A 13051-nucleotide genomic window follows, 5' to 3' on the forward strand; every position below is an offset into this window, starting at 1 on the left:
GTATTGTTGATTTTGTTGGGGGGTGGACATGTGTTGTGGTTGTTGTTGTTGGTAATATGGTGGTGGTGGTTGTTGTTGGTAATAAGGTGGTGGTGGTTGTTGTTGGTAAAATGGTTGTGGTGGTTGTTGTTGGTAATAAGGTGGTGGTTGTTGTTGTTGGGAATACTGTGGTGGTTGTTGTTGTTGGAAATATGGCTGTTGCATCCGGGGATCGTCCAAATAGAACGGGTCAGACACAATCATTTCTGGATTGGTATTTGCTCTATACCATTCCACATATTCCCGTGTCGGCTTCATTTCGTTGGGCGCCACCGGAAATTGTAGAACATAGTGGGCACGGTCTTTCCACATTTTTCGAAACTCCTTAGCAAATTCCTTCCAATTTTGGGCATACCACTGCTGGCTGACTTTTTTCAGATGCCAAGGTTCCATAGACATTGGGGGGCCTGGGATTTCTTGATGCATTCCGAATTGAAGCTTGACACGGTCACTTTGGTGCATCTCCACAGTGGTGAACCGCATTATGGCCGTTTTTGCTGTCCAAACAGCTGCATCTTCGGGGTTGGGTTGATGTTCCAATCCCAAATATGGCCTCCAAATAAACTGCAAAGAAAAAAGTAAATATGTTATTTATTGAGAATGCATGACATTAATAAATCAGTTAGAAGTTGAGTGATTTAGTGGTAATACATCCTGTGCTCGGAGACGATCCAACAGTTGACGATAAAATATAATTTTATTTTTGGGGGTAAGACTGTAATCCAGTCCGGTTGTAATGAACCTAAACAAAAAAAGATAAATAATATTAGTTACAAATACGTATAGAATAAATATATAAAAAATGAAATAAGATCATAAATTTACCTAGTTGCGTAGGGGAAGGAGTAGTCATTAGGATTTTCTGGGGCTAGCCTCGGCAATCTCCACCACCCCCATGTTTGAAGCAAAAAAGCACATCCGAAAAATGTACAGTGCTCATTTTGTGCATTTTTACACAAAGAGCTATATAGGAATGCTAATACTGCAGAACCCCAACTATATGTGCTTATTCTATCAATGTCCCCGAGCAAACTCAAGTACATAAAATTTATGCTATTTCCCGTCCCTTCGGGAAATAGCAAGTTCCCAAACAATAGCATAATGTAAACCCGGGTTTTTATGACTTTTTCTTGTTCGGAGGATTCCTCAGTCAAAGTTATGGAGTCGTGGTACAATTGTAGGCTAGATAATTTAATACCCTGACCCCTTGCTTTGGCAGACCCCTCACCCTCGACCAGATCTACCCCCAACATTTGAACACATATTTGGTTAGGCTGTTGAACATTTCCGGTGACAGGCTTACCATCTATTCTAAGACCTAAAAGCATGTACACGTCCTCTAATGTGACGGTACATTCACCAGTTGGTAGGTGAAAGGTGTGTGTCTCAGGTCTCCAACGTTCACACAGAGCCAAAATGAATTTGGCATCAATGGTGGCATTTACGACTTGCATTACATGACCGAAACCCGCACGCTCTATGTAAGGTACGCACCATGGGTCTGGATAAGGCATTGGGTGTGAACGTTGTCGAAATTTCTTTGGATCCTTTAAAAACAAACAATATAAAAAATCATTATACTGGACTTTTAAAAAACTAATTACAAACATACGAAAGAGGCAATTTTCAAGAAAAACTTACGAATGAGGCAATGTTTGCCCTAGTTCATCTGTGTTCTTGGCCCATGGTAAGAAGCGACATGACTGCAATGTAGGAAGAAGCTTGGTGGATGAGAAGTTTCGCCTGAGTTTTTTGAATAAAAGTGTTAGTGGTTGATGAAAACTTGCAAGAAAGACCCTCTATTTATACTCGTTTTCAAGTAGACTGAATATGCAAAAATGTGACAAGTGTAAGGCATGCGTGGTAGTGTTGGCATGCATTGGTGGAATCTGATGATGCAGAAACGTGACAAGTGTGAGGCATGCGTGGGAATCTTGCAGAATAGGTGCAGACTACGTGGCAGTGTTGGCATGCATAGGTGCAGACTAGGTGGGAGTTGTCTTGTCTTGGGGAAGACTTGGTGGAATCTGATGACAAAAAAATGTGACAAGTGTGAGGCATGCGTGGGAATCTTGCAGAATAGGTCCAGACTACGTGGCAGTGTTGCATTCAAGGGTGTGACACGTGTAAGGCATGCGTGGGAATCTCTGAGACTTGGTGGTGAAGACTTGATGGGGAACAGGCATGCATGGGAATCTCTGAGACTAAGCTCAGGCTAGGTGGATAGGTTGGCATGCATTAGTACAGACTAGGTGGGAGTGTTGCATTCAAGGGTGTGACACGTGTAAGGCATGCGTGGGAATCTCTGAGACTTGGTGGTGAAGACTTGATGGGGAACAGGCATGCATGGGAATGTCTGAGACTAAGCTCAGGCTAGGTGGATAGGTTGGCATGCATTAGTACAGACTAGGTGGGAGTGTTGCATTCAAGGGTGTGACACGTGTAAGGCATGCGTGGGAATCTCTGAGACTAAGCTCAGGCTAGGTGGATAGGTTGGCATGCATTAGTACAGACTAGGTGGGAGTGTTGCATTCAAGGGTGTGACACGTGTAAGGCATGCGTGGGAATCTCTGAGACTTGGTGGTGAAGACTTGATGGGGAACAGGCATGCATGGGAATCTCTGAGACTAAGCTCAGGCTAGGTGGATAGGTTGGCATGCATTAGTACAGACTAGGTGGGAGTGTTGCATTCAAGGGTGTGACACGTTTAAGGCATGCGTGGGAATCTCTGAGACTTGGTGGTGAAGACTTCATGGGGAACAGGCATGCATGGGAATCTCTGAGACTAAGCTCAGGCTAGGTGGATAGGTTGGCATGCATTAGTACAGACTAGGTGGGAGTGTTGCATTCAAGGGTGTGACACGTGTAAGGCATGCGTGGGAATCTCTGAGACTTGGTGGTGAAGACTTGATGGGGAACAGGCATGCATGGGAATCTCTGAGACTAAGCTCAGGCTAGGTGGATAGGTTGGCATGCATTAGTACAGACTAGGTGAGAGTGTTGCATTCAAGGGTGTGACACGTGTAAGGCATGCGTGGGAATCTCTGAGACTTGGTGGTGAAGACTTGATGGGGAACAGGCATGCATGGGAATCTCTGAGACTAAGCTCAGGCTAGGTGGATAGGTTGGCATGCATTAGTACAGACTAGGTGGGAGTGTTGCATTCAAGGGTGTGACACGTGTAAGGCATGCGTGGGAATCTCTGAGACTTGGTGGTGAAGACTTGATGGGGAACAGGCATGCATGGGAATCTCTGAGACTAAGCTCAGGCTAGGTGGATAGGTTGGCATGCATTAGTACAGACTAGGTGGGAGTGTTGCATTCAAGGGTGTGACACGTGTAAGGCATGCGTGGGAATCTCTGAGACTTGGTGGTGAAGACTTGATGGGGAATAGGCATGCATGGGAATCTCTGAGACTAAGCTCAGGCTAGGTGGATAGGTTGGCATGCATTAGTACAGACTAGGTGGGAGTGTTGCATTCAAGGGTGTGACACGTGTAAGGCATGCGTGGGAATCTCTGAGACTTGGTGGTGAAGACTTGATGGGGAACAGGCATGCATGGGAATCTCTGAGACTAAGCTCAGGCTAGGTGGATAGGTTGGCATGCATTAGTACAGACTAGGCGGGAGTGTTGCATTCAAGGGTGTGACACGTGTAAGGCATGCGTGGGAATCTCTGAGACTTGGTGGTGAAGACTTGATGGGGAACAGGCATGCATGGGAATCTCTGAGGTATTCACAATATGTTCACAGCAATCTTCACACACATATCTTCACAGCAATCTTCAGTAAGATTCTTGCAGTATAAATATTCACACACATTTTCGCAAAGGTATTCACAATATCTTCACAGCAATCTTCACAAAACCTTAACAATATCTTCACAAAACCTTCACAAAACCTTCACAAAACCTTCACAATGTCTTCACAAAACATGTCATCTTCTTCACAATACAAAGTCAAAGCTCACGTCAACGGTGAGACTTATGAATGTGATATGTCTGACTTCCTATTTAGAAACACCGAATGCACTCGGTTTTGTCTAAATAGAGGAGCTGACTTCTCTTATCTGAAAAGGAAGATTGAGTCCAAACTAAGACAACCCGTGTCCCAAATTTTTTATCAACAACCTTTTTTTTTCAGAAAACAACTCTGTCAAGTTTTATAAGTCATTGATTCAAAATGACATGGAGACACAATACATGCTTCGTAACCATGAGTATTCTGGTTACGAATACATAGTGTTGTACATTGTGTTGGAACAACCTCAACCAACTCAAAATATTCAATCACAGGTTATTGATCCTGTGATTGATGACGAATAAGATGTTGAGCACCACGTTGAAGACGATGTGGTTGATGATGCTGAAGACGTGGTTGATGACTTGGTGAACCATCATTCTGAAGACGAAGACCAACCTCAAATACCTATAGCGCAACGCTACTCACCTCCTGCGCACTTCACAACACTTAACTTGGGCGAGGATGAGCCCTCATCAGATATGTTCTACAACCCATATATGAGGTCTGATGAGGACTTAAAGAAGGGTGACCAATTTCGGACCAAGGAAGAGTGTCTGTTAGCAATAAAGAACTGGCACTTGAAAAATTGTGTTGACTTCGATGTTATCAAATCAAATCCGGAAAGATACGTTATTGTATGCAAAAATCCGGAGTGTGGATATAGGTTGATGGCATCGTACAAGAAGAAGCATAACGCGTGGGTGATAGGGTCAATATCTCAAGCTCACATTTGCGTCAACACCAACATGGCACAGGATCATCGCAAACTTAGCCATGACATGATCTGCCATTCCATATTACCTCTAGTTGAGGCTGACCCGTCATTGAAGGTCAAAACAATTATCTCCCATTGTGTGGCTGTTTTCAAATATACACCGTCATACAGAAAGGCTTGGTTAGCAAAAACCAAGGCAATTGAACTGGTGTACGGTAACTGGGAGGAATCATACAAACAACTACCACGCTACCTGGCTGCACTACGATTGTATTCACCTGGGACGGTTACTATAATGGAGACCTTGCCTGCACAATCCCCTGACGGAACTCGTCTAGAAGGTAATGGAATTTTCCATAGACTTTTCTGGGCATTCCGTCCATGCATCATCGGGTTCACATTCTGCGAACCACTTGTTCAAGTCGATGGAACTTGGCTGTATGGGAAATACAAAGGATCGTTACTGATGGCGGTCGCACAAGATGGCAATTCAAATATTTTCCCAATAGCCTTTGCATTGGTGGAAGGAGAAACGGCAGCTGGTTGGAGTTTCTTCCTTAAGAATCTTCGAACGCACGTGACTCCACAAGCTGGCATCTGCGTTATTTCTGACAGGCACGCCTCAATAGACAGTGCATACAATAATCCAGCAAATGGTTGGCATGACCCCCCGTCTACCCATGTCTACTGCATCAGGCATATTGCACAAAATTTTATGCGGGAGTTCAAGGATAACTTTTTGAAGCAACATTTGATAAACGCGGGGTATGCATTAAACCAGCCTGGATTCCAATACTATCGCCGGGAAATAGTGTTGGCAAATTCTGATGCAGGGAGGTGGATTGATAATATCGACAGAGCGAAGTGGACTAGATCGTACGACGATGGGGTGAGGTGGGGCCACATGACAACAAATCTTGTGGAATCAATGAACGGCGTGTTTAAGGGCATACGTAACCTCCCGGTAACCGCATTGGTGAGTGCGACCTATTTTCGGATGGCAACGTTGTTCGTAACAAGGGGCAGGCGCTGGAATGAAGTGTTGCAGACGAGTCAAGTTTATAGTGAAGCCTGCATGAAGTTTATGAGGCAGGAATCTGCCAAAGCCAGCAGCCATCGGGTTACGGAGTTCGACCGCCATGGCCACACTTTCAGTGTCAAGGAAACAATTGACCACAACCAAGGGCTGCCCAGACAAGAGTATAGGGTCCTAATACCAGACCGTTGGTGCGACTGTGGTCAATTTCAGGCGTATCGTATGCCTTGTTCCCATGTCATTGCAGCGTGTTCACACAGCCACTTCGATGCATTATCGCTAGTGTCTCCAATCTACAAAGTTGCAACATTGCTCAATGTATACGACAATCCCTTTCCGGTGGTAGCATTGGAGGCGTATTGGCCAGAGTATGACGGGGAAATTGTTTGGCACAACGAATCGATGCGGCGGAATAAAAGTGGTCGCCCAAATAGCAGGCGCATTAGAACTGAAATGGACGTCGCAGAGAAAATGCAGAGGAAGTGTAGCATATGTAGACAACTAGGGCATAATAAGAACAAATGTTCATATCGTGGATCTAGTTCCACAACTTAGTTTTCACTTTCATAAATCTGTGTACCAAAATCATTTTAAATTAAAGTTTACTTTTTATTCCAAATAGAAGATGACACTTGAACAACAAACACAAACATCTAACATTACAACACCAATTACTAAAACAAAAACAAATACTGGAACAAAAACAAGTACTAAAACAAGAACAAGTACTAAAACAAGAACAAGTCCTAAAACAAGAACAAGTACTAGAACAATAACAAATACAACAACAACATGACAAACAACCATTAAAATCTAAGAAATTACAACAGTTAACACTATGTCGTCTGATCCATGCATCATTTGGATGCAATCAATGTCGCTTTCAACTTCAACCCACCAGCGTATCGTTTCTCCAGTTTCAAATGAGAACCTTGTTCTAAGCCTCTGAATCCTTCTGATGACTTCACCAGGTTGGTAATCTCCCTCTAACCAAGACATCAAGGACCTTTTTAGTTGGTCCAACGAACGGATGTTCCAAAATTTCATCTCCATTGGGGGTTTCAAAGGCGAGAAAATAACATGCCCATCCCTTTTTAAGATTACTGGTTCAGGATCCGGGCGCCTTGATGATGTTCGCTGCCATGACGACGGTCTTGGGGATGCCATGAACTCAACTTGATACAGAAAGTGATAGGAAACAGTGGTGAAGAAAATGCAAGGAAATAACACTTTATTTATAGGAAAAGATCTGGATTGTACACCAGTCTACTTAACCCTAATTAGTGTCGCACTTGATTAATTAGGGTTTCAATTAGTTCATAACTACCAAACTCTGATTATAACCGATCAATAAACCCTAATTATAATTGATAGATTAACCTTAACATGAATAACCCTAATTCTCCCAAAAATTTATAAATAATATTATTTACTTAAAAATTAAATTAATATATATATATAAATTATATATATATATATATATATATATATATATATATATATATATATATATATATATATATATATATATATATATATATATATATATATCTTGTAAATAAATATTTATATATATTAATTAAATGTGTATAATATTAATTGTTTATAAATTAAATTAATATATATATATATATATATATATATATATATATATATATATAAATTAATATATATATAAATTAATATATATATATCTTGTAATAATTTTATTTATATATAAGTGTTAATATAAATTAATATAATTTATAAAAAAAATATATTTATCAAATATCTAATATTTTAAAAAAAAAAATTAAAAAAAAAAATTAATAAAACATTTAAAAATAAAAAATAAAAAAAAATAAAAAAAAAAGGCATTGGGCATAGGCGCCACTCCTAGTGGCGACTTGCCCTACCCATTAAGGGTAGGCGCCAACTAGGGTGGCGCCTATGTACACAATTAGGGCAAATTCTGCCCATTTGTGTAATTTTTTTGAAATAAAGGTTATTTCTGTAATTTTTTTTAAAATATTGGATATTTAAAAAAAAAATTCTGATTATAATTACATTGACTTGTTAAATATAAATTTGTAATAGAAAATGTGTTTTTGTTGTGTTTAAGAAGAATTCAACAAATGAAAAATGTTGTATTTGCATAAAGGAACACATTTTAATTGGTTGGATATCTTCATGTCTATAACATATACATTATATATTTGTCTATTTTTTATTTTTTAATAAAATTTAATTATTATTCTTGTGTATTTATTTTGTGATTACTATTATACATATTAAAAAAAATTGATTTTATAACTTTTTTTAATAACTATTTAATATAGATAATTATTTATCATTTACTTATAATCACACTATTTATTAGTTTAAAAACAGATCAACCAAACAAATTTTTTCTTTTATCATCTCAAAAATAATTTTACAAAATACAGCTTCCAAATGAATTTTTATTTTGTTTTCATTCTAAAAATAATTCTTAAAACTAATTTATAAAACAGTTTTTAAAAACAAAAAATTAAAATTGAATCAATCAAGCCCTAAGTGTTTACTTGTTTTTCAAAACTATTTGTTATATGAATATTGTGTCACAATAAAATTTGCATGATTATACAGGTGGAGGAGGCAAGTCTAGCAAAAGCCAGAAGCCAACACATTTTTCAGAATCTAACTCATTTTGGATTGCAAGGAAATGCAAACCTCCAGAAGCTTTCTTAGCTGCTTCCCATGCTTCAGATTCTTTGGTTGATGTAGGAGTTTTCTTATACGTCGCGTATACATACCGAGTTGAAATCGCAACCGAGAGAGTCAGGTTAGCGCGAGCGGCGTCCGCTTCAATGGTGCAGAGCTCCAATTCGTTCATAAAAGCTGCGACGGTAAATTGTTACAAGAAGCATAGGTAGCTATGATATCGCGCACACTGATGTATAAGGTTTTTTACCTGATAAATCTTTAGCACGAGAAGATGCAACGGCGAGACCCGGGATCAAAGTCTTCTCGTCGATTTCAATGCCCAATAAATCAAGATCTAGCCCAGAACCATAGCCAAATCTTTCTTCCGAGGCCGAGGCCTCTTCTCGGACAGCTTTAATATAGGTAATTGATAGTAAAACGAGACAGTTAGAAACTATGTGATGCGATTGTGAAACAAACGACATAAAAGCGGATAAACCTCTCTACCTGAGTAAGGTAACTGAACAAACGCCCATCTTTCGCCAAAAAGATCTTCGGGAAGTTTCGTGGGAAAGGGATTGTCTAATGGCAAAAGAGGCTTGGAACCCTTTTGAAAACCGGGATGTTTTGAATAAACAGTCTCGAAGCGTTCCTCTAGCCATAAAAGTAAGGACAAACACTGAAAAGGATCAAACGAAGCGCATAAGATACACAGCGGTGCAGCGCAACGAAATTTCACATCAGCAGCAAAATCTGAAATCATACTCACTCGTTTACTAGGAAGAGCTACTATATCAAGCTCCTTACACGCTTTTGTAATAATTGTCTGCATCTGTGCCCTACAAAGAACAAAAGTACAACACTTCATCAATATTCCTCACTCTAACTTCAACACCAAGCAAAACAATGTCTTAGGATACAATCTAGCAAGATATGATAATAATACTACATATACGCCATGTTTTACACAGGGTCAGGACCGTATGTAAGGACGTGCAAGACATACTACCGCACATGATCCAAAATTTGTCAGAGGTAGGACCTCATAAATTATTTGTCGTAGCAAAATTGGCCCCTATTTGTTTTGCAACGGTTGAACATGGCCTAACTTACTCAGAACCTCCAGAAACTAAAGACGGCTCTGGTTTTATGCATGGTGCATATTATTAAAAGCAAAAGAACAGAACATTATAACATGTACACTTTCATTCTACTAATGTAACAATCACTACAAGTCTTAGGTAACATTCTTGGCAGAAACAAAAACTACTAAAAGTACCATATAGTGAATCGATTTACCTAAAGAAGCGAATGTTTCTAGGCACAGGTAGATCCAGCTCATCACAAATACCAACAATAGAATCCTTAAGAGTGATACTATTGATAACGTTATTAGGAAAATACTTAGTATATTGAAGTGAAAGAGATTTATCACAAACAACAAGCTCCCAGAGTTTCTTTCCTCTAGCATCAAGAATGGGTCTAGAACAGAAATCCAGTTCCCAGCTTAATATCTTAGCAGGATCAGTTTCTGGGTCAAGATAACAGGTTTCAGCAGTTGGGTCTTCTTTGTCTTCTTCAACTTCTTCAACTTCTTCAACTTCTTCCTGGGTGATTGTTGCTGAGGTTTCTGATATAGAACATGTTCGAATTTGAAGGAAGGGTTTATTGTTGGTGAAAAATGGGAATTTGATGGTGGGTTTTGAAGAAGAGAGTTTGGTGATGAGGGAATTGGGATAGTTGAAAGATGGGGTTTTGATTGTTGTGGAGTTGAAGCTTAGAGTAGCCATGGTTATGGCTATGGTTTGTGGAACTGGTTAGTTTGTGTGGTTGAGGTAGTTATCCATTGTCGCATGTTTTGGTTTTCTTTTGGGGGTTTAAACGTATGTCGAGAACCGGATCAATATATTTGACCGGTTTTTTTCTTTCTTTTTTTTCTTTTTACTATTTTTGTTATAAGCAACACTTGATAACTTATGGGTATGAAAAATATCTAATTTAATAAAAGTACTATCTATGTTTTAAAATAATTGTTTAAGATTTTTGTATACATAGATTAAAAAAATGTAATGATATTGTCGTAAGATATTACAATTTTACTAAATTAATCTTAATAATACATCGGAAATAGTGTAAAGTGTAATAATTAAAGGACATAATTGAAAAAGTAACAATCATGTCTACATTGATAAATGAGATGATAGTAATTTTGAAATAAATTTTATTTGTTAAAACGACAATCATTTTGAAACTGAGAGATTACTACTCCCTCCGTTTCTTTATAAGTGTCACTTTCTTGTAAAAAAATTGTTTCTTTTTAATTGTCACTTGCAAAGTTCAAGGTAGTATTAATTGCAGTTTTGTCAAAATTACCCCTAAATAATGATTGCAGAAAGATAAAAAGTACTCCCTCCGTTCCTTTATAAGTGTCACTTTCTTGTAAAAAAATTGTTTTTTTTTAATTGTCACTTGCAAAGTTCAAGGTAGTATTAATTGCAGTTTTGTCAAAATTACCCCTAGATAATGATTGCAGAGAGATAAAAAGTAAGGTGAATGTAATAAATAATTAAGGGTATTATAGGTAAAAGAAGAATTATTATTTGAAAAGTAACAATAATGATTAGCTTCCTTGGTATGTGTAAAAAGTCAAAAAGTGACACTTAAAAAGGAACGGAGGGAGTAAAGTGAATGTAATAAATAATTAAGGGTATTATAGGTAAAAGAAGAATTATTATTTGAAAAGTAACAATAATGATTAGCTTCCTTGGTATGTGTAAAAAGTCAAAAAGTGACACTTAAAAAGGAACGGAGGGAGTATTTTTATGAGACACTTTCATGAGTTAATCATTGTTTTATATTTCCAAAGTAATCATTACAATGGGTTAGAATAGATTGTATTACTATTAACGAAGAGAGTTGGGGTCTTAGGTCAACGAGAATGTTAAAATGTTGGACAGATTTACTAGGCTACTAGGAGTTTGTGAAGGAACAATGGTTATCTTTTCAAGTGGATGGTTGGGGAGGTTTTGTGTTGAAAGAAAAATTGAAGCCGATAAAGGGCGGTTTGAATGTATGACAACCAAATCATACTCAGAACTTAGAAGGCAAAATCAAAGCGGTAAAAGACCATATTTCTCTCTTGAATGTTAAGGAGATGAGTATGATCTAGAGGAGGAGGAATCGGAAGAGTTACACACTTTATTAGCATAAATTCTTTCTTTATCCAAATTTTATTCAAGTATCAAGTGGCAAAATCTAGATTACTTTGGCTTAATAATGGAGATGCAAATTCAAAAAAAATCACGGTATTATATCTTCGAGGAGATGGTCGAATGCTCTCATCTCAAATTTAGTTAATGATGTACAGGTAGGGGGTGTCAATGGAGTGATGAGTTTCATCTTTGATCATTTTCATAATCATTCTTAGTCGATAGTGGTTGATCGTCCAGGGATAGAAGATCTTTCTTTTAAATCAATCACTAGGGAGGAGGGGTCGGTTTTAACTCTACCTTTTGAGAGGTGGAAATTAAGCAGACAGTTTGGGATTGTGATAGTTTTAAGAGTCCTTGACTAGATGAAATTAATCTTGACTTTATTAAAGACTTCTGGGACGCCTTAAAAGATGAGTTTATGTTTTTTTTTGTGCTGATTTTCATTGTAATGGCAAGTTGACCAAAGGCATAAATAGTTCTTTTATTGCTTTGATTCCACAAGTTGAGAGTCCTCAGCATTTGTTGAATTTTTGACCCATTTCTTTGGTTAACTGTCTGTATAAAATTCTATCAAAGGTTCTTGCTAATAGGGTGAGACACGTGATTGGAAATGTTATTTCTAAGTCTCAATCAGCTTTTGTTAATGATAGGTTCTTGTTAATTATAGCCAATGAAATGGTGGACGATGCACGTAATTTAAAAAAAAGAATTATTATTATTATTATTTAAGGTTGATTTGAAAAAGCCTATAATTTGGTGGATTGGCGGTGTTTGGATGATGCTATGTGAAATGAATTTTTCAACTGTGATGGAAGTGTATTACTACGGTAACAGCTTCTGTACTTGTGAACAAGAGCCCAACCGATGAGTTTAAGATAGAAAGAGATCTTCGTGAAGGTGGCCCCCTCTCCCTTTTTCTGTTTCTGATAACACTTGAAGGGTTGCATGTTTTGATCAATGTTGTTGTGGAAAAGGAAATGTGTACAGGGTATATCCTTAATTAAGGTCGTTAATTTTTAAACAATAACTCATATTTTATTTATAATATCCTTAATTATTCATTATCACAATTTTTTTCCAATAATAAATATTTAGGGGTGTCGTACCCCAAAATTTGCCTTCTTCTTTTCATATTTCATATAACCTATAATTCGAGATTCATTTGCTAATTCATAGGTCAATAATTTCATCTCCACTTTACATACATCATTTTGTCAATACACCTATGTCATTATTGTTCATCTACATATTTTAGGATAAAAATATTAAGGTTTGACTCAACCAGCTTTTGTTGCTAATTCATTCGCAACTGATTCAGAGTTCACTTGCATGTCTGCAGACGGATCATTCCCCACAGAGCAT

General features: G+C 37.9%; 1 protein-coding gene across 1 annotated transcript; it reads right to left on the bottom strand.

Moving 5' to 3' along the window:
• Window positions 1-8328: 8328 nt before the first annotated feature.
• Window positions 8329-10387, bottom strand: LOC127085604 (protein TAB2 homolog, chloroplastic). The gene is made up of 5 exons (XM_051026115.1): window positions 9777-10387; window positions 9247-9316; window positions 8985-9156; window positions 8746-8889; window positions 8329-8672 (listed from the first exon to the last, which is right to left on the bottom strand). The coding sequence occupies exons 1-5, from the start codon at window positions 10265-10267 to the stop codon at window positions 8413-8415; spliced, it is 1137 nt and encodes a 378-aa protein (XP_050882072.1). The 5' UTR covers window positions 10268-10387; the 3' UTR covers window positions 8329-8412.
• Between the last annotated feature and the right edge of the window lie 2664 nt (window positions 10388-13051).

Source organism: Lathyrus oleraceus, chromosome 5, assembly GCF_024323335.1.
Source record: "Lathyrus oleraceus cultivar Zhongwan6 chromosome 5, CAAS_Psat_ZW6_1.0, whole genome shotgun sequence".
Lineage (NCBI taxonomy): Eukaryota > Viridiplantae > Streptophyta > Magnoliopsida > Fabales > Fabaceae > Lathyrus > Lathyrus oleraceus.

What these genes read in the sequence shown, in the direction of transcription:
- LOC127085604 (XM_051026115.1), bottom strand. Translation starts at nt 10,267, where the DNA reads ATGGCTACTCTAAGCTTCAACTCCACAACAATCAAAACCCCATCTTTC. An exon ending in TAGCTCTTCCTAGTAAACGA is followed by an intron (nt 9,157 to 9,246) that starts GTGAGTATGATT and finishes GATCCTTTTCAG; the next exon opens with TGTTTGTCCTTACTTTTATG. An exon ending in TCGTGCTAAAGATTTATCAG is followed by an intron (nt 8,673 to 8,745) that starts GTAAAAAACCTT and finishes TTACCGTCGCAG; the next exon opens with CTTTTATGAACGAATTGGAG.